Source organism: Haemaphysalis longicornis, unplaced genomic scaffold, assembly GCF_048455015.1.
Source record: "Haemaphysalis longicornis isolate Haplotype H1 unplaced genomic scaffold, Haemaphysalis longicornis Haplotype H1 scaffold_7, whole genome shotgun sequence".
Classification (NCBI taxonomy): Eukaryota; Metazoa; Arthropoda; class Arachnida; order Ixodida; family Ixodidae; genus Haemaphysalis; species Haemaphysalis longicornis.
Genome location: NW_027526422.1, coordinates 91997683 through 92019416, shown reverse-complemented (window position 1 = coordinate 92019416; position 21734 = coordinate 91997683). Strand labels below are relative to the sequence as shown.

Below are 21734 nucleotides of genomic sequence, written 5' to 3'. Positions count from 1 at the left end.
TTGCACTAAAAACAGCGGACAAGCCTTGTGCTGTGGGAAAGTAATTTTATTTTATTCGTGAAAATTACCCACACAAGAGTTGCCAGTTTACCATATTTACGTGAAATGCAGGGTGATTCGACGATAAAAGAAAAGCTTTCAAGCCATGACACGCCAGACCCATCTCAATCATTTCCGGCTCGAAGTTGCACCTCATTACGGTCGATAATTGTGAACGAAAAGAACAACGCTCAACATCCACTCAAGTTGAGGGAGCATGCTTGTACTTCAGGACGCTTCGTGACCTGATTCCATATGTAATATCAGAATGTTTGGTGTTCAGGACAATCGGCAGTTTTTTTAGCACAGGGAATCGAGGAATTTTATGCCACACAGAATGGCAGACTGTCAGACAGGAATGGCTTCATCAGGAACCGGCCCTTTGGAGACTGTTGGCGATCTGTCCTGGACCTTCGAGATGAGCTAACCATTCTTATTCAGCGTGGTGCACGAGCTCTCAGCTGCGGAAATGACATTCTAAGCACACGAATGTGCCAAGTCACGTAGAATTGTAGCAAATAATTTCGGCTGCGACGCTTTTGTCCTGTGCATTGCTATTAGTACCACTGGCGAGTGTATTTGAAGTAGTTTTCCGCCCTTATCCTAGATTTTTTAAGGGATGACAACGAGCTCTGGTGGGAGCAGCACAAGCAGCAACTGCTTCTTGACGTCGAAACTGCAGACCGAAGAAAGATGTTAACTGCCGTTATTTCTTTGTTGACAGAGCAGAACGACCTCCTCAGCTCTTCACAGCACTGATGAATCCCATAGATAGTACAGGGAAGCGCAATAATTCAGTACAAATTACTGAGCTATTCTGTTCTGCAGAAGCAGATGACTAGGGAAGCTGCGGTAATAAAACCATTCAGGAAATAAGCGCTACATATACCGATTATCAATATTAGACAGCACGCCACATCCGTTGCAAGTAATTCTCTTATTGCTAGGTTTCCAAATGCAAGGTTACCCGGCACGGAAAATGACAGCGGTCATAAGTAGAGAACTTCAAAAGTGCTGAGATGCTCATTCCTATAAGGTCCGTTTCTCGTTGCGTCTTCTTACCAGAGTCCCTCAAAGCCTTGAGGGACTCTGGTCCTACACTTGCTGCGTCTTGCCGTCGGGCGGTGTTCCCGTGATCGGCGGATAATAGACGTTCGTGCCGTCACCTAAAAACTGGTGTGTCACATTTGCACGTGGTTTTCCTTTAGAAGGTGTCTTCGAACTTAGGTGGTATATGCGCGGCTCGAAAGAAAAGGCATTTTTAGGCTCTGAAAAGCCTATATATGCCCAAATAGTAAAAACAGGCGCTAAAAAGCCCATATATTCAATATAGGCCCTTATAGGCACTGTAAACTATTGCTTAAAAGGCTTTCCTTCCCTTAGTTCATGCGAATATGTAAATACGCTTGATACGGACTCAAGGGAAACATCGGAATTTTGCCTAAAGTTCCGGCCTCTAATTATTACAAACGGCTGCATTCCCCTTTCTCTGCCGTATACATGTTTGCCAAACTCCTTCGTATGTATGTATAACGGCGGTGCCGACCTACAAAACCAAATGTGATTCTCGCAAGCATAGGGAATTCCCTCGTTCTGGAGGGACGTGAAAGGCCGACGAATGCGGTGGTGTATTTTAGCACGTATGCTATAGCACGCTATCCCAAAGGACCGACTACAGATCACGGAACGTGCATCGAAGTTTTATCCTTAACTCTCATGAGGCAGTCGCTGTCAGCGTTGGCTGTGAGCAACACGTTGGGAAGGAAAGCCTGCTGCGGATGAATCTAGAACATCAACCGGGGATAATTAACGCTTTCGGAGATGGGCAATCACTTCCGTGGACGGTTCATGCACAGTTTGGGCAATTTCAAATGCAGTATTGACAGTCAACTACAAACTAAATGTGGCTTCAAAAACCCTTCGTTGCGGTATATAAATATGTGACGACTTAGGGATACTACCCATAAAGAAAACAAAATCGGACAAAATAAAGTTAGAGAGCCAGGCGGTAATTTTTTTTGCATTGGGCTGCTTTCTTAAAAACCTTTTCTGCCCTGCTCATCGATTGATTGATTTGATTAATAGTTGTGTAAAACTTGCCGAACCTACACCTGGGATATGAGGCGAGCAGTAGCGGAGGACACCAGCTGAATTTCGACCACCTGGGCTCATTTAACGTGCGTCAAAACATCGACAGAGGGGAGTTTTCGCTTTTCGCCTCCATCATCTTTTTTCTCACTCTGCGTGCGCATATGTTCGCTCGTTTCGTAGTGGAACACCTGCTCCGCTCATGGGTCGGGTACAAGTAGTTTTCCCGTGTTTTCGCACAAGTGTACATTCCACGCGTTTGAATGTAAGTGAATAAAAAAAGTAAATGTACAAATTTAGTGAGTCAGAGAACGACATACATATTATTTTACCCGTATGTTCCGAAAACGGCTAGCATATATACCACATCAAGTGACAAATTTTGCTCCAACCTCCCTGATCCAAGATACACCCCTCTCCCTCCTGGCCCTCCACACCCACTGAAACGATATATTGCGGACGCCATGCTTACTTCTCCCTTTGGTGGTTCTCCTTCATTCCAGAAAATAAATAAGCTGAAATTAATAAAGAAAGAAAGCTCACAAGGAAATTTAATTTTGCAGCCTTTTGTTCATGGCTAATTCCAGGTGCGTTAATTCGTCTAGCAACACATTTCGTCTCCGCCATCGCATTCGACACCGCTCTTAATACTGCCCCGTACATGGCTTCCATGACATCTCCGTTCAGTCATCAAAAGTGTTAACAAAAACGAAGCGGGTGCCAGCGTATGCACAGAGCGGCAGCTATGATACGCCCCGGCGCGTCTTCGGCGGATGATGATGACGCGCTCGAGGCTGACCTTCTGCACTCGGCGGCTCCTGCGCATGCGCATTACTTCGTAGATTACCCTGGAAACAATCGTGAGCTGTCATTGTGCATAGGCTGGTACCTCTTTACTTGTTGTTCACGCTTCCGATAATTCTACATACAAATTTGATCACATAAACCCTCAAAAACCAGCGTAAAACGAGAATGAAGTGCCGTATTTTTTATTTTATATATCTTTGCGAAACCAAGGGGAGGCTGAGGCTAAAGTCGCACGTGGCCTGACAGAGGCCTCAGCCACCCAGAGGTAAGATTTACAGTGTTACCCGATTCACAGTGGGAGCAATAAAAATGATGTTCATAAATTTCATCAAATTTAAACGTAATAGCACAATAATATTAGCCTGATTGCACTCCGCATTTAAAGGGGCCATGAAGACAAAACCCAAGTTTGGTTTATACAAAAGATTGCCTCGTTAGGATCACACTGACACCACTTTTAATGTAAACGTCGCTCAAATAAGCTATGTAATTAGGAAAAGAGGGAATGGGCATACCACCCAGTAGCTCATTTCCCGCAACAGAACCTATGATGCCATACCAGCCAGCTCTGCGATTGGCGGAGGCCGGCAAAAGCAAACGCAAATTAGGCTTAGATTATAAGGTTGCCGAATGAGCTATTTGGGCTGAAGTGTAGGGCACATTCTTTTTATAGCAGTGAGAATGGTGGGACAAACAGTGGAAGTTACGAAAGCACACGTAAACATGGAAGTACCGTAAACATCGAAGCTGGTGGTACTGCGCGCACTATGCTTGGTTCAGCTGCACAGGTCTGCGGGGCTTTGGGGTTGTTTCAGACGGCACTGGCCGGTTGACGCAAGTAAACTTGTACATATTTGTCGAGCGAGCACTGTTTCACGAAACGATTATTTTCTCCCTCAACAAAAACAAGCCAGGTGTAAATACGGTCAAAAACAAACCAAAAGCAGAAAACGGCTTGCCGCGGTGTGGTGGCGCCATCTGGGTTCCCTAACGGTAAACAAGGCTTCGAAATCGGCTGCAGAGCGGTCGGTTCATGTGATGTCATTGCAGACCACCAAAACACATGATTTAGCGGGAAAAATCAAAATTTTATATTAAATCTATTAATTTCTGAGTGAATAAGACATCGTTTGCATCCGGACAAGCACTGGGAAGACTATAAAACACGAAATATTTCGAATAAAACAAACTTGGATTTGTCTGCATGGCCCCTTTATATCGTCATAGCTGGCGTGATTCTCATGGGCAATTTTCACCAGGATATAAATGCTTCGCAGAGAAGCTAACTTCCCCGCGTCCTTCAAAATTACCTAGAAGGGCATGTGAGTGCCCCGATAAACGTAGCATTATTCCAATGGGGCATTATCGCTTGGCTGAAAACATCTTGGAGAGCAGCATTTTCCAGAGTCCTTAAAATTATCTCGAAGGGCACATGAGTTCTCTGACAAACGTTAGTTACTGTTTCTTTCCTCTCTATTTTTTCACTCGTCATTGCGAATCCTTGTCGTGTTACGAACAGCGCGTGTGCCTTGTGTGCTGGGCGGTCACCCGGGGTTATCTGTGCGTAGTTGAAGTGCTACTGCGACAGTGTAACAGGGAACAAATGAAAGAGTAGGAGAGTTCAGCTCGTAATGTGCAAGGTCGACGTTCAAGTGTAGATTTGTTGTGTAAGCGGAGGGGGAGGGGAGCTGCCTATTAAAAGGTGAAAACGAGATGTCTACTGGCATGCCATCGCCGATGTGCCATTTAGCAGGTCTCGAGAGCAGAAGAGAAGAGAGCAAAAGCCTTATAGGCCAGAAGAAATATTAAAAAAGAGAAAAAAAGTGGTGAACGTTCTTTGTGTGCAAAAAATTCAATTTATCGGGCTGTGAGCATCACAGTATTGTTCTAAATCGCAGTATTGTTCTAAACAGACACCAATTTCTTCGAGATAACTAAGCGCCGCCATTGCTTCCTGTTCAGGTATCAATGAGCAATGCGCCACTGGCTTGCCAGTAAACGCTATCGCAACAATTTTCCGAGCGTAGGAGCAGTCATTTGGGCGAAAGGTGTGCATACATTTTTGCGAGTATTTTTTTAAACTTTGCTGCATGGTACGAGGTGATGGCGCCACACCGCCAAGATCAGATGTCTCGATCTGGTTTCAGGTGGATGAGTGCCACGATAAGTAGTAAAGGGCTTAACAAGGCTCCCAACACGAAAACATCTCGGCCCCTAAAGGGACCATGCAGACAAAACACAAGTTTGATTCATTCGAAAGATTGCCTCGTTAGAATCATACTGGCACCACTTTCAACGCAAAACTTCGCGCAAATAAGCTATATAATTTGAAAAAAAAATGAATGGCCATGCGACCCACTAGGTGATTTCCCGCAACAGAACCTATGATGTCATTTGCTCAGCTGTGCGATTGGCTAAGGCCGGTAAAAGCAAACGCAAATTAGGCAGGGCTTATAAGCACGCCGGAAGAGCTGTTTGCGCTTAAATTTAAGGGACATTCTTTTTATAGCAGTACGAGTGGTGGAGTGAAGGATTAAAGTTACGAGCGAACATGTAAACACTTTGCGGCACTTTGCCGGCTGACACTGCCTAAAACAGCCGTCGGACGCGTTGAACTTCTCTGACACAACACTGGTTACTTACATGACCATGTTTGTCGAGTCAGCTTACGTTGTGGGAAACGATTAGTATGAATCCTATAAAAAATACGGCAGTTGCAGAAGTCCGGCCAGAAGCAAAGTGCATAACTGGCACTTCAGCGGTATTGCAGCGCTATCCATGAAAGGGGGCGATAAACAGGGTAACCAAACGGACGTCTGCCAGATGGTAGTAGCCCTGGTCAGCAGGCTGTCTTTAGTTTTAAGGTCCTACTCTGGACACATCACTGTCCATGTCACGAAAACACACTATTTAGAGGGAGAATTGAAATTCTGGCTTAAAATGTTTAATTTCTCGGTGAATAATGTCTTTTACTGCCGGACAATCACTGAGGGCACCATAAAACGCTAAATATTTCGAATAAAAGAAACTTGTATTTTGTCTGCATGGCCCTCTTAACGCAGCTTGAATTTTGAAAAATGCTGATTTTATGACTAGAAATACTGGAGCGGCACATATCCGCTATGCAAGTCTTCTAAAAACGAGACGAGTACTTTTATGTAGTCGATGGCTGATCTATTTTCCCAAAACCGTTCATATCAGCAGGAAAAGTTTTCCTCATTTAAATGTACCAGGTAATGTCATTGCAGTACGACAGCTTCTCACCATCATTTTGACAGCGTGTGGTAAGACGGCCATCATGTGAGCGCGCACTGACGATTATTCCCCTCCTCGCTTGCGCCATCTGATTTCACGCCCAACTTCGCTTCGTCAACACCCACGCCTCAGGCACGTGACACAAGAAGCCGCATGCACGAAGGGCATGCATGGAATTGCGCGTTTGAGTAGTGTGCTAAAACAATCAGGGTTGAAACGCAACTTATTAGGCAGCAACGCTAAAAGTTTAAAATAATTGCTTCGCAATAATAACTTCTCAGCGCCAATTCCGAGTAGTAAAATTTCGTCGTACCTGTTTTCTTTCCCATAATGCCTAATCGAAATGATGACAAGAAAACATGGAGGTTCGGTAGAAAACGATTGACGTTTTTTTTTGTCTCAGCAATAAAAACAAACCCTACGATATCATTTCTGCTTGTTCGCCTCTTTTAGCTGCCTATTTCTAAAAAAGTGCCAAACGAGGCCGTTTCTTTTTGGTTTCTGTAGTGCTGACCCCTAAATTCAAATTAAACCTTTCCCTTGTACTGTTAACAACAAACGCTCGATCAGTGAAAGCCTGATCACGATAAAAAACAGAGCTGTGGGGCACTCACCATGCCGATTCCACTAGTTTACCCCTGTGCCGTATTAAAGAAGCCGGAATATGGGGCCAAATATAAGCTCTAAAGATCTTTCGGCAAGTTTTCTGGACATATCAGATGATTTACACAAATTTCAGACGCAACTTATTTTTCGTAAGTAAAGTGAAAAGATCGAAGCTTAGATTATAGCGCCACTCTAATGATGCAATATAGAAATACTTTCATAAAGTGGAACCTGTTGAAGCGATATATGGTATAATGGGCACTGCATGCTTAATTTACAAATGGCTTTTAAGATGGCATTTTTCTGTCGACGGCGGTGCCACTGCTCTGTGCGCTTTGATGTCTACCCCGCCAAAATAGGAAAGCCATCGTTAGTTTTTCCTAGCCAAAAGTATACCTGTGCCATCCTGGTAGTTTCGGCGTTGTGGTGCACACGCGATTTAGTTACTGTATATACGCGAGCATATACAGTAACTCTAACACGCGATGTCAAATAGCGCCACCTTTCCGCAAAACGGGCTGAGAAATTCGAACATTTACCCGGCCGCTACATTGTACCTTCTGCCATTGCGAATAAACCAATGTTTTGTTTAATTTTGCATCCTTGATGGTTTTAGGCAATCTTTTGTGTAAGTATGCGCCTGTGTAGGTTTCTGAAATAAAAATACAACAGCTGTTTACGTTCCTCTTCGCTTCAAAAGCTTCATTTTAGCAGTGTGCCTATTTGTATCAATGTGCGCACCGTGTCTGCTTGACGGAAATATTATGGTTGCGCATGGTTGCGAAACCAACATCTGAGCTCACGTTAAGCTGCCGTTCTTTTAGTTGAGGTAAAGCCGTGCAAGAAAAGTGATGTATTGAACACAAAAAAACCACCAGGATTTAGCTAGCATTGCACGAAGAATGAACCGGCGAGCAACGCAGGTGTATGTGGGAGAGCCACAAACTAGCGCGAGTGGCACTGGTCTGGCGGAAATGCCGTTAATATGTTTATGGTTCAAGGACATCCCAAGCCAAAGAGCGCCAAACCTGTGTTCGGAGGTCCCTCAGTGTGTCGTGTTATAGGATAAAAGATATGACGTGAGTATAACTCTACTAAAAGAAGATATGGATGTAAAGGGCCCCAATTTAAAATATGAAGATTGACATAACGGCATATAACGGGGATAGGTACGGAAGCTTGACTAAACCCTCAGAACCACCCTGGTTCAGCGACAGAGAATAAGTACTTTAATACATCGTGACAGCTTGAATACTGAGCGTGAAGCACAAACTTCAGCGAGAGTACGTTGCCTCTTTGATGCCACAAGGCACCAGGGGTCTTTTGTATTTTATTGAAACCAAAATGTGTGTACAATTGCACGAATATGATCCGGTCACTTAAAGGATTCATGAAGACAAAATACAACTTTGGTTAACTTGCAAGAGTTAGGCTTCAGTACCTCACGCAGCTCCATTCCGGCCGCGAAAAACGTTTTTTAACCGATAAAAACGCAAGAAATACTTCAGAACTTTCAAATTTCGCGCCGCCGTGACGTGTTATCGGCACGAGTGACGTCATATGGGCCGTCACTAAAAACAAAATTTTCAGGGTCTTAATTAACTGCAGGTTAGCATTCAAGTGATTCGATCAAACAGAACTAGTGGCCCACTGCAATCGTCTCGTCATGTGTCCTGGCGATTGATCAGTTCGGCCGCCGTCAATCGCCCAAACAAGATTCTGTGACGTCATAGAAAATTGCCGGAAACTGGCTAGTGAGTCCCCACTCCTCCACGAGTTTTCTTTAATATCTCCGTTATTTTTCCGAAGTTGGCGATGAAATCGGTATCATTGTTATCACGACAGAGCAGTCTTTCTACGAAACCAAACTTGTATACTTTGTCTTCATGGCCCCTTTAAAGCAGGCAGTGACCTTTAATGTGGCTATAGCAGTCGGTGCACCTGTCAGCGGTGCTATTTGCTGCGATTTTCTCTTGGCTGTCACTCAGGCAAGGACCCGATGTCTTTCAGAATTTATTCCTGGAATATTTCGGTGAAATGTAGTGCCCGCGACACATTTTAATTATTGTATCTCCCTATTTAAGTGCAATGCTGTAGCGCTTGTTCTCAAGTTCATGCTTCACAGCGTTTGTGGGCATTGTACGCTCGCGTCCATGTCGACTCGACTGTGGGATGCATTAGTTCGACACTTAGTAGTATATCGTCACGCAGTACTACACTTATGTCGGTATCAACGGTGTCCCAGAACGTGTCATACCTGAATGTTACCACCGAAAGGGACGACGTGTCAGGTTTGTGGCGTCAAGGGTTACATCTCGTCCTCCATGATGTCAGTGCCTGTTGTGACATTACATGTATCTGCACCAGTCTCCCCACCAATAACTGAAAATGTTTGGGCCGGAAACCTTGATGTTGAATTGTAGCGACCGTAATGCTGAACTGGGCGTCCTCTGTACACTGCTTAAAGGAGCCATGAAGAGAAAACACAAGTTTGGTTCATTCGAAAGATTGCCTCGTTAGAACCATAACGACACCACTTATAACGCAAACTTCGCTCAAATAAGCTACATAATTAGGAAAAACGGGAATGGTCATGCGACCCACCAGCTCATTTCCCGCAACAGAACCTATGCCGTCACATGGGCTAAGCTCTGCGATTGGCGGAGGCCGGCAAAAGCAAACGCATGTTAGGCAGGGCTTACAGCTTGCATAGCGAGCTAAATGCCCGTGAAACATACTGCACATTCTTTTTATGACAAAGAACGGTGGAGTAAACGGTTGAAGGTCCGAACGAACTCGCAAGCGTGTGCGCCAATGCGTACGAAACTAGCGCGCCGGCCGAGCTCGACATCTCGCCGTCGCGCAGACGAATTTTCGGGTTCGAGGCTCTTCGGGGCCAACGAACCGTTCCAGCACGCACAGCCGCGACCTTGCTTCGTATCGTAATCCCTTCACAGGAGGTTGGCCGTCATATCGCCAACCAGCAAAGGTAAAAATAGAAACGAGGGGAGTAAGGAACAGCAAGAAGCGACGAGATAGTGCCAGTCGTCGCGTAAGTTTCGAATGGTGTTGGTTTGCTGCTGTCGTTACGAGCTCGTTTCCAGTTTACAACCACTGAAAACTTCAGTTTGTTCAGTTACGGCAGGGACCCTTACGTTAGCTCACTCCTGGGACATGCTGGCGCTCGTTGCCGACTTCGTCAAATCGCTCTGACCTTGGGGAAAAAAATGCCGTAAACACCGCGCATTGACGCTCGTATCTTTCTGGTCGAAGCAGAGAGCTCGCGCGAACGGCTTTCCATACAAGACACCGGCCAACTGGCATAAGTGATACTGCTACTGAAATTGAACTATTATTAACCGTAATCAAAATACGGCACATACGTACCAGTCTATATTCGTCCGTCGCGACGGGGCTGACGAGGCAGCGGTGCCGACGGCTGGGCGTTCGTCTGTTGTGGCTATCGCGGAATGGTCGCTTTCCCGTCCACCGCGTATCCCACAACCCTTGCCGCTCGTGCACTTAGAAGCATTGAGCGTTTTTGTGGTGTGAGGTTGTTAAATGCAAGCCCGAGCTCCTCGGCGAGAGTTTTGTTTTCCGGATCAGGCGATTCCATGACTAGGGCTGCGGGTGCACTAGGTTTTACTAGTATTTTTAAAATGGCCGCCGTCTCGATCGACTCCCGCGTGTGGGTGCTATATGGAGTCGACATACTAAGTATCTGTTTCATGGACCGGCTCTATGACGCCATTGTACACGTCACGGAATGTTCAATTTTAGCGGGAGATTTAAAATTTTGGCTTAAATTGCCTTATTTATCAGTGAATAAAGCATCATTTGCTTCCGGGAAAGCGCTTGGGGTAATATGAAACACCTAATCTTTCGAATAAAACAAACTTTTGTTTTCTCTTCATGGCTCCTTTAAAAGCAGGTTACAGGAAGACGCTGACGTTTCCTATAAAGGCTGAAGGATGACTGTATACATGGCATCAAATTTCCTTACAATATGCATCTATCAAAGAATAGCAAAAGTGCTTCCTGTTTGTGTGCACATGTATCTTTATTGTTTTGTTTGCTTTTTCTGTGGCTGTGTAAATGCGGCTCATAAATTCCCAACAGACAGCAATCGAAGCCCACATAATCCCCCCCCCCCTTCCCCCCCCCCCCCCCCCGCAGAGCGCCAGAGGAAGATGTAGGACTTCAGCAGTCCGCATGAGCGCACGTACGTGTTCCAATTTCTGATACTGCTGCCATACTCAGAAATATACATTTACCTTAATTACAAAACAACTGAGTTACCACATGGCGTTATTTCCTACTACTTTGCGCAAAAAGCTCAATATCTATGTGATCTATGACCTTAATCTATTGGTGTTTATCGTGTTACCACATGTCATACGTGAGTTTTGTGTTTGTGAGTTTGGCGCGAGGAGAGAACACACGCCAGTGATTACTTTAGCATTTAGATTTCCTCCTGGAATCTTGGAGAGCTACTAGATATCGCTGCCCAATGATGCTGTCACGGTGAGAGCCAAAAGTGAAGATAGCGTGGATGCTACCGCTTCGCGTCTTAATTATGTTATTTCTTAGTATATGTTTGTGTTACATTCCACTCTTTGCCCTAAGGTCTTAGGAGATTGAATTACTTGGAGATGGAGTAGCTTTCTAAGATGAATGAAAAGATGACGCGGGTGGTCGTGAATCTTGTCATGCTTGTAGTGTCATGGTACTAGTGTGATAGCGAAGCTGCATACGGCAAAGACGCATTAGTAGGCCTTCTACTTCATCCAGAAGTATACCCGTGCGTAATATTCGTGACGGCCATCGCGTTGTTCATGCAGCAACTCAATACTCCTGGGAATTCCTTGCTGTTGGCAAACGTGTCGGAGTCTACTAGAGAAGTGCTCCCTTCTGGAGGAATCCATTTTCCAGAATGGTCATACAACTCAGAGAAACAGTGTTCAGGGTACAGAAACTATTGCGACCATTAGTCAACCTATTATTTCTGTGTGTATGTTTCAACTTGTGCTGTCATATCTTGTGCTAAAAACTCTCGATGTAGACGGTTGTAGGCTTTGTCACACCCGTGTGCCTCACCAGGCTGTTACTTACGGTTGTTGCTCAAATCGAACAGACATTCTGAATGTTTCTATACGTACCCTTTCATCAGTAGGACTAGAAAGTCAACTACAGCCTTACATCGCTTGTACCTGCCCGAAAGAGGTCTCACTCTGCAACAGCGACAGAAGGGGCGTCTGCTACAGGACGCTTCTTCAATTGATGATTGACTGTAGGGTATTAAGGCGCCAACGCTGCACAGGCGATGCGGCGCGCGAGGGCACTTCTTCAAGAAGGAGAATTTAAAGCCATTGCTAAAGTACGTGTGGTAAGCGACATACCTTCGCTTGAATAACGCCACGTGTAGATGGCTGAGTTGTGGCTCCAACCAACGGTCTGCATGGTTTCCCACAGTAGACTTTGGCATTTGAAATTTTTCACGAAAAAACTGGTCTCTCGGGGGATGCGGACGGGTTTTTGAGGAGCTGAACTGACTAAGCGGTTGCAGCAGTAATAGAAAGACGGGCGTGAGGTGGCAGCTGAAAGCTGGAAAAGCTGTTATTGGCGACGGAAGGTTGTCGCATTTCCTTTTAAAGCTTTTTCTACTCTGACGTTTTTAGTCCCCATAGGTAGCCGCTTCCCACTACTTGTCTGTACGAGTCTTTTATTAGTGACGCGACTAACTCAACACCACCTTTGGGGGGCATTCATTGAGTTTCGTTGGTTGGTCGTGGCGTCTAAAAGAATTTCGTGACATGGGCCTACAGTGCGGCAGTTTGCGCTGTCAGAGAAGACATCTGGTTACAGGTTTTATAGGTCGGTTCTATGGGCGGACGAAGCTGTATCTACTTGGCAGAGGTTCGAACACATGAGCGCAAAAGGACGCGTCCTCGCTCGCGTCTCCGCCTCGAGAACCGGTTTTGCTGCCGAATGAGCTGCCGCATTGGCCACTCCCGCGCGCGTCCAACCTGCTAGTTATTTTGCCGTTCCAACTTGGAAACCGGATTACTCGGACGCGCATGGGTCTACCGTTTAATTCCATGAGCTTGCTGCTTAGCCTGAAAAATGTGATGTTTGGCGTATATATTTCTCTGTACGTATACACACAGCACACTAACAACGTCTATACGTCGTTCTTAAGGCAGAGTCTGTATCAATTTAAGGAAATGTTATTTGGTGATACTTAGTTTTGAGTTTTGCACATATCTTTGGAGTTAGAACATGTTCACAAAAATGTACAATGTCATTTAAAAGAAATACAGGACACAGTTGGTAGATAACACAAACAGCATTATCTTTATAGCACTGTACAAATCTCCTAAGCAAGCTTAAATATAAAGCACAATTTAATGTGATTATCCACGCTCCCGTGAGCACTTTGTGACACTACCCTGAGGTACCCCGACTACTCTATGCACATACACATGTAGTAAGCAAAACAGTGAAGTATGAACGAAAATATGTGTTACAGGTTTTTGATAGAAAAATGGCACCAAATAGCACATATCAAAGTTTTTTTTAGAAAACAATAAAAGCAATTTTAACAGGAGTTTAGGCACAGCAAAATAAAACATTAAAAATCTCAATGCATCTAAGCTAATTCAAAGCTCCGCAGCACAACCACACAAACTAGACGCAGTGTTATTCCAAGAGGGCTTGGAATAAAATAAGCAATGGAAGCCAGCAAATACTCGTCTAGAAGTGTAATGTTTCGACGGGTTAATCATGTACACCAAGTTCAGGTGGCTCGTCGTTTATTCGCTGACATAGAAATTTGTTTATAACGGACTGTTTGACGTGCGCTAGACGAGCATGCGTAGTACGTGTTACTGGGGGAAAGACCAGGGGTGGTTTAGTGCCTGGTATTATAGCGGCATGATATTGTAGAGTTTAATGTCTCCTAATGCAGGCCCCGGTATGCAATTATTTTTTCTTACACAGTACCCTTTTCAATGCAAATTTTTCTAACAGTTCAACACCATACAACACATACCCCAGGAATGCCTACACAACCCAGCCCTACCACCTCTCTTCATTGGTTTTTTTTCCTGAGCTGAGGGAGACACTATTGGCCATTGTTAAGTAGCGCTTGAAACAAGACGAAAGCAGAGACGACACACACGACAGCGCTCTGCTTTCGTCCTGTTTGAAGCGCTACTTAACGATGTATCAACACTAACTAGCCGAACTGTCGACTTTACTGGTCCTCCAGCTGTCAACTGGAGGACCAGTCTCCCCTGGTGACATGGGTGAAGACGGCTAGGGCAACACATGGATACCTGGACTAGGGTTCCACTCTCACTTTCGAGCTCGTTAGAATGTTTTTTCGCTTCCTCCGGTGTGTTAAGTTGTTCTCGCCTCGCCTTTCTTCAATAAAACGTTGTTTGAAATGCTACAGAAGATTGAAGAATGTCTTATTGGCATTTCCTTACAAAAAAGGGCCGGCACAAGCAAGCATAACAGCTACGCAGTAATATTATTTGATCTACAGCTCACAATACCATAAGGAGCCGTTTTTATTCTTTCCCGGAATGCATAGAGAGTTAATTGAACGAAGGAATTATATACGCATGGTTAATCGCATTGCGCTTCCAGTCGTACTTTGTCTCTCATCAACGCCTGGGTTAGTTCAATAATTACGAGGTTTTTTTGTAACTTTGGTTGCAAAAAACAAAGCTGGAATTTTACAACTTATTACAGAAACAAAAACTAAGTTGTCACGTTCTGCGAAAGCACCACAAACAAGTAAAAAACAATGGGAGTAATGTGCTCCGACACATGCAATAGCCTGAAAAAATGAGAGGAGTGTTTCCAACGGGAGCCCGTATTACCTAGGTCTACGTCCACGTCAACATTTCCGGTTGAGGTCGCGTTCTCTTTTGATTAAGAGTAAAGCGCTAACAAATTACAAAGTTGGTATTCTGCAAGTTATTACAGAACCAGAAAATCCTTTGTCATGTTCTAGAGCCTCAAAACAAGTGGGAAAAAATGACAGTAAACACGCTCTGACACACGCAATAGCGCGAAGAATATGAGAGATGAGTGTTTCCAACTTCCCTGTTACTTAGGTCTACGTTCTTGTTTTATTAAGAACACTGCTCTAACAAATTAAATTTGGAGCCACATCTTAGCGACATTTCCACAATCTTTCGTTAAGCAGCACGGAGAAACAAAAAAATCAAGGCACACCGCACAGTTCTTGGTTTTCATGCACCTAGTTGCAGGGATCATAGCATGCGCATGCAACGTGTGATGTCTTATGCACTCTTAGACATGCACAAATATGTCGTCAGTTTCATTGCCTACAAGTAGTCATAGGTGCATGCGTGCAATATGTGCAATGAGTGCTGAATATTTTAAGGGAAGGAGCACACAGTTAATGGCACCCTATAGTCAGGCATGAGGTTTTTATTTGGTGTGTCTGGCACTTGTAATTCTGAATCCGACGTCAGTTGTATGCTAGAGACCATGATATAGACAGTTATATTCTTCGGTCTCTCTCGTGCTCAACTCCCACTACACTTTAGCGGGTGGCTTATTTAATACTTGACGTCCACTTAGATACTGGTAACTTCATGACAATGACATTGCTTTGATTTTAGTGTGTTTCTTATGGTCGGGAAGGGGGGCTACCAAGATTGCACGTTAGCACACAGTAGCCAACTGCGGCTTGTGGAATCCTTAGAGTGAGGTTCTGGAACGCTTCAGTGACATCACATCTACAGGGACTGATCAACGCCTTCCAGGTAAAATACTTTAGAGTGCACTTTTTTAGAGACAGCCATTCATTGTTTGCATAAGCTGTGTGATGGTGCTGCTTTTTATTTCGACCAATGTGGCAGGTTAGATCACATGTTGTTACCCTTGTAGCTGCATAGCGGTAAGACAGATTTAAGGGTCGCATTCATGCTATGTGGTACACATGCAACGAGACCGGGGTGCAAGAGTTCGACGCAGCCGAATGCGTAGCCACTGGTGGATAGCAGTGAAGGGGACAGCTTTTCGTGCACAGTAGCAAAGTGTGCCAGGAGTCAAAGTCATCCATGCGTCATTGTGTGTGGCACGCTGATGTAGCTGTCGTATGTGGTGTCGATCACGGTGTGATGAGGCTCCTGAAAGATATCATTCACATCCATGCATCCAAGGTAAGCAGGGCGAACGGAAAACAAACTATCGCCAAAAAGCACTCCACGCTTAACCAAAGAGAACGGTGCAAAATACTCATGCTTAGAGAGCAGCAAATTTCATTTTCTCGGACTTCTCTAGTGTGCAATGTCTTAATGCTACATTCATGCATACGGTCGCATATTTTTAATAAGGCGGGAAGTGCCCAAACATTCCTATTATAGCATCAAGGGTCGTGCTATTTCCCAGATATATATTATACACTAAAAGCGACATAACTTTCATACCCATAGAATTATTGAGATTGCACTAATTCTAGTGCTCTTGAAGACAAAACCCAGCTCACAGAAGAATATTGTCCTTTTAAAAAGAGTAACATCTAAGAGAATTTTCATCAGGTACCCGGCATCCCTAGGTTTTGAGATGCTGGCGTCTTTGCAAGGAAAGTACGTCTCCGGCAGCCTGAACACAGACAGACGGGTGTCTGAGGCTTAATCATGAATGATTACACCTACCACATAAGGAATCACAACGGCTCTTATGATATGCTATGAAATTCAGCTGCAGTCTTTTCCTTAAAGAGGATCAAATGAATGTTATCAGAATTTATGGTGTTAGAGAAACCGCTGGTAAAAAATGAAAATACTTCCCAAAGACTCATTTCTGGCTGCATTGTGCAGTTGAATCAACGTATTTCATTATTTGAGTATACATCTTATGCAGAGACTTAGTTTATCTATAATGGGTGGCCGACAAGAAAATAACGCGCACCGTTCACAATCCCTACACCAACTACCTTAATGACGTCACACTGCTGTTAATTGTATTTTCAGCCTCACAAATCTAGATCTGCGTCTACTTTATTAATGCGAACATATTGCTTTCTTGAGCCATGCGTTCTACAGATTAAACATGCTGTCTAATCCGCTGAATGTGTACTTGTGGACTCACCACGGTGTCATCATAACTTATATCAACAAATTAGGGCAGGGCATGGTGCAACTGTACGGCTTTGAAGACCCGCTTTTATCGTTGAAAATACGTGTATGCCGGCTGAAAACGTTCTAAGTACGACCTTCGCGTACTAAACTTTAATTTGGCAAGAAAATTAGTCAATGTTAGAAGCTAACTTCCCTAATCAACACTTATTGCACATTCTTTGGTTTGCTTTCGTTAAAGCGTTAAATCAAAACACAAACTCTACAGCGACCTTTGGTTTGAGGGGGAGCACAGTTACAAATCATTTTCACGCACGTCCAAATGAAGTGCACAGGTTTACCAGTTGTATATTCTATTGCACCTGTGAAATATTCCCCCGTCCCTAAGATAAAACTCAGAGTCACCAGCTGTGAGGAAACCACCAACGTCGTCTGTCTCTAAATGTGGACCAGGCAAACGTGTGATGAAGGTACACATAGTCTAGTGACAGGCCATTTATCAGCTTGGCTTCTCGGCACTGCAGTGCTTATGGAACGGTGCAGGGAAAGTGTGGGTTTTAATGAATTTTCGCAAAGGCAATTGACAGTTCTCACATAGAACTAAGGGTCTCACATCAATCTCGTGTCATTGCTGTTTCAATGAACGGAATAAATATGCCTGTACCAGCACCCTTACACACCACGTGACTTACACACCGCGTGACTTAAAGCTTAATTTGATCTGAGGGAAGGGCCAGATTGAAGGTTTGTTGTCATACATCTTCGACAACTTCACTATCGCCATGCCGTACCGCCTGCCAAGTGAACCATAGTTTGGACGACGATAGTTTTCTGATCCACCAGACTGTCATGGACAAACAAGTGATCTGGTTAACTTAGAGAAATCAAGGTCGGCACAACAAACTCATGACTTCCGCAAGCCACTGCGTAGCGTGCAGGTCAACACATTGGCACTTAAATAAGTGAAGGTGGAAACCGAGACGTACGCACCGATGTTGTTGCCGCTCTCGAACAGAGCGGTTTCACCGGATATATCAGTTCAGTTCGAGCCAAAAGAAGCGATAAGGAACAGCCAAGCCGCGGAATCCAGCGCACAGAGCCGTACAACAAGGAAAGCGCGTGATGCGGAAAAGCTGGAGAGGCTTATGGCATTTTTGCAGAAGCAAGTATGTTTTCGGGAAGAAACACACGAACAGGAACGGACAGTTGCTAAAGCAAGTGATAACTTCAAGCAGCCACGCAAAAACTTCAGCTTTTATAGCTCAGCGGACAGAATTTGCCTGTTCTACAAGCAGAAAAAGCATACTCTCGAGGATGGTCGTCGGAGCGTTCTAATGACTGAAAAGAATACCGTTCTCACCGATCTTTCTTTCCGCCCGCTAGTAAACGCCCCTGTGACGACGTATTAATTTTGACATGGTGCTTCCAGAACTTTTTTTTTGTGTGTGTCTTCTCTGCGAGTGTTTCCTTTTTACGTGATGCACTGTCATATATTTTGCCCTTTTTGATCTCGTGTTTTGCTTTAATTACATTTTGATTTATCGTTTTACCATTGTGATAGTAATGTACACCCTATGTAATACCCTCCCGCGGAGGGCCTTTACGGTAATTTTGAAATAAATAAAATAAAGAAATAATAGAACAAGTTTCAGATGCACCGGGCCAACTCACACCGCACGGATTTGTAGGAGACGAGTGAACTGCAAGTAATGCAAGGTACGGCATGCTACGTCAGTGTGCGGAAGGGTGCAGCACAAAAAGGCGTAGCAGGTGACAGCGCAACAAGCGAAGACGACGTCATCTCCTCTACACTCTACTAGAAGTGTGAAACATAATTGTGTGCTTTTAAGGGCGGCTGTAGCATGGATATTGGGACACTCGTGTGGGTGACATCGCCGTTTGCTTCTGCAGAACTGTATACCCAGCGTTCATCAGGCTGGTTTAGCAAAACAAGTAGGGGTGAAGGTGACACGGCAGGAAAGCCTGACAATTGGTTCGTTCGGAGGATAGGAGAAAATCAAATGCGTGAACGCTGTGCAGGTGACTATATCACCGCGAGGAAACAAAATGGCGACTGTAATTGAAGCTTCACAGCCGACGTCATATCTCACAGTAGTACGCCTGCTCCTAATCAGGTAAATAACAAAATCAAACCATAGCTATGAGGAGTGGCGTACGCAGGATCTCTTTTTAGAGAACAGAACATAAAAAGAGGCAAAAGTAAAACAAAGCACATCAGAATAAGAAAGATGAAAATGCAAAAAACATTGGAATAACAAATAAGAGCTGCGCAATTGTGCCGTAGCTTACACATTTTGTTCCTAGTGAGATTGCGAAATAGCACATCGCTATACATCGAGGCCGCATATGGTTGTTGCGTAGCTTGCGGCACAAAGATAATTATTTGCAGCCATTATTTCACGGCAGAAAGAGTGGCCTACACTCTTCCGCGGCCACGTCCGTTTCCTCACCACAGGATCAAAAATTTCGGGGGAGAGGGGGGAGGTTGAAGGGGGGGCGGCCTTCTCGGGCCTTCCAACGTGCGACTCCCGGTGGCTACGAATGGCTGCCGGCACGACTGAGACAACAGAAACAGACGCCACTAGACTACTGGGAGGCTTTGCTTATTATTGATAGTTTTTCAGTGTTCGAAAGCAACAACTGGAAAGTTGGCTGACGGAAGCCGAAAAAATTCTAGGTTAGGTAATGAAAGGTCCATCGGAACAAAGTAAAAGAACTCTAATGCAAAACAAAGCCCTCATGGTTCGGGATGTTGAAGCCGCGGAAGAACTTCAGCAGGAGCTACAGAAATATTTGAGCGTGGACTGGCTTGGGATCACAAAAAATGTATTCCGCGGAAACCTGAGCACTTCTTACGGGTTGTAAATGCAAAGGCTTGCATGCTGAACTAAACGCCTGAGACGCTCTGCGTCTGCCTCAAGTTCTCGAGGGACTTTAAGCACCCCAAGCGGCAGCAGACGCTATGCTTTCTCCAAAATGACGGCTGAGATAAATAGGATACCACAAACCCAATTATTACTCCGGCAACCAAGGTGCGGTACTGCGTCAATATGAAGTCATTTGATGTCAATAGACAGGAAGCCTACTTCGAAGACAAATGACGCACACAGAAACGACGCTTGCTCTACAGCCAACCATCAATATGGCCCGTAATCGTATCTCCAGAGAGTTTGTGTTTCACAAGACTGCTCATGCATCACGTCCATCAAATCATATTGCACGCTGGCGTTCCAGTGACGCTCACGCAACTGAGGTCCAAGTCCTGGGTATACGGAGCCCCCACGCTGTAAAAATGGCGTTGAAGAACCGCTTAGTCTGCGAGAGGCATAACACAAGAGTTGCCATTTAATTATCTCTCCCTTTCTGCGGACAGTGTCAACAAGTCGTGGTCATTTTATGTAACGAAGTTTATTTCACGGGAACACTTTATACGAAGCACAAAGGGCGAAGAACAAAGGACAGTGACGAGAAGACTACACCGGGTGGTAGCCGACAAGATGTCGATATGTAGTTTTTTACAGGCGCATCGGAGATTTAGCGCGCGACGTGGTATGGCTTCCGTAATCTACTCGGACAACACCAGGACCTTTACAGACGCCGATAAACAGATCAGAGGAATGCTCGCTCGAAGCTATTAGGCACGAAGGGGTAAAGGATCGCTATGTGAAAAATCGCAAGAAGTACTATGAAGAACGGTAGCCAAGCGGGCTGCGTGGTGGGAATGGTTAGTGTTTCAAGAACGTCTCATACTAAACCTGAAGACGTCGATGCCTAAAACCATATCAAGACAAGCACCTTCAGTGGAGCAGCTTCGCACAATTGTAGCCCTCAACAATCCACCTTTGACTGACGTGTTTGGTGACTTCAATGAGCCCATGCCTCTAACACCGGCAGGCATCATCAGCGGACGGCAAGAGCTACACGATGGACAAGTTCATACTACCGAGACGTTGAAGGCTCGAGAGGATTTAGGGAAAGGTATTGCAACACGACTATATCTAGAAAATAGAAGCCGTTGTCAAAGCCACGACTAGACACGCGAAGACACTATTCAAGGGCGACTTGGTGTTGATTGACGACCAGGCTCCAAAGACATTTTTGAAGATGTGCCACTTAAAAAAGAACTACCTAGGACGTGGCGGAACAAAAATAACTTTGCTGCTTAGGACAGGCGACAAAGAGCTTTTGGAGAATTGGTGAGCCATATCTATCGTCTGAAGTGTTTTTTCTTTAATAAATAGATTACCAAAGCCCATATCCCGGCAAGTTACCGGGCCGGAGCCTGTAGAATATTATTATCATCAAGATGCTCCCAGATTAGCAGCAAGAAGACTGCTCCTTAGCGCGATCGCGTATTACTTCACTCCTTTATTAAACGTTGTTCGAGGCCGTCACTGGGCTCGCTCGTGCTCGTCTCAACGCAGTGCAATGGCGTCCAAAGAAAATTTGGTGGGGGGAGCTATAATCCTGCGCTCAGGCGTTCTGCCGCCACCAAAGATTGTCTCGGGCTCATTCTAGGGGCCCCCGCGTATGCGGCGGACCCAGGGTGTTCCCTTGGGGGTGGGGGGTGGGGATGGACTAAAGCGGGGTGGCATCGACTGCAGGCTCGCTGTATTATTTACGGGGCATTCTAGGGCCCTTGAATCCGCTAATATTTCGAGGTGTTCCACTGTGGCCTGCTAGAGCACGTCCCCGCACCCCATTTAAAAGTCTGCAGATGAATCTTAAGTATTCCTGTTTCCTTGTAGTTTTTTTACTGGTTGAGGAGGATTTTCCGAGCAAGTTAGTACGGGCGAG

The 21734-nt window shown here is 45.0% G+C and overlaps 1 protein-coding gene across 3 annotated transcripts in view; it reads right to left on the bottom strand.

Annotated features, from left to right (window-relative positions):
- The window catches only part of LOC144146097 (aromatic-L-amino-acid decarboxylase-like), a 173436-nt gene that overhangs the window by 4784 nt on the left and 146918 nt on the right, over positions 1-21734 (bottom strand). The window contains exon 16 of one of the 3 annotated variants that reach the window (XM_077678039.1): positions 13301-15965. The exons of the other annotated variants lie outside the window; for them this stretch is intronic. Coding sequence (XP_077534165.1) covers positions 15891-15965 — 75 coding nt within the window. The 3' untranslated portion in view covers positions 13301-15890. Of the gene's footprint in view, positions 1-13300; positions 15966-21734 lie in introns of those variants that run through there. 3 annotated transcript variants of the gene reach the window in all.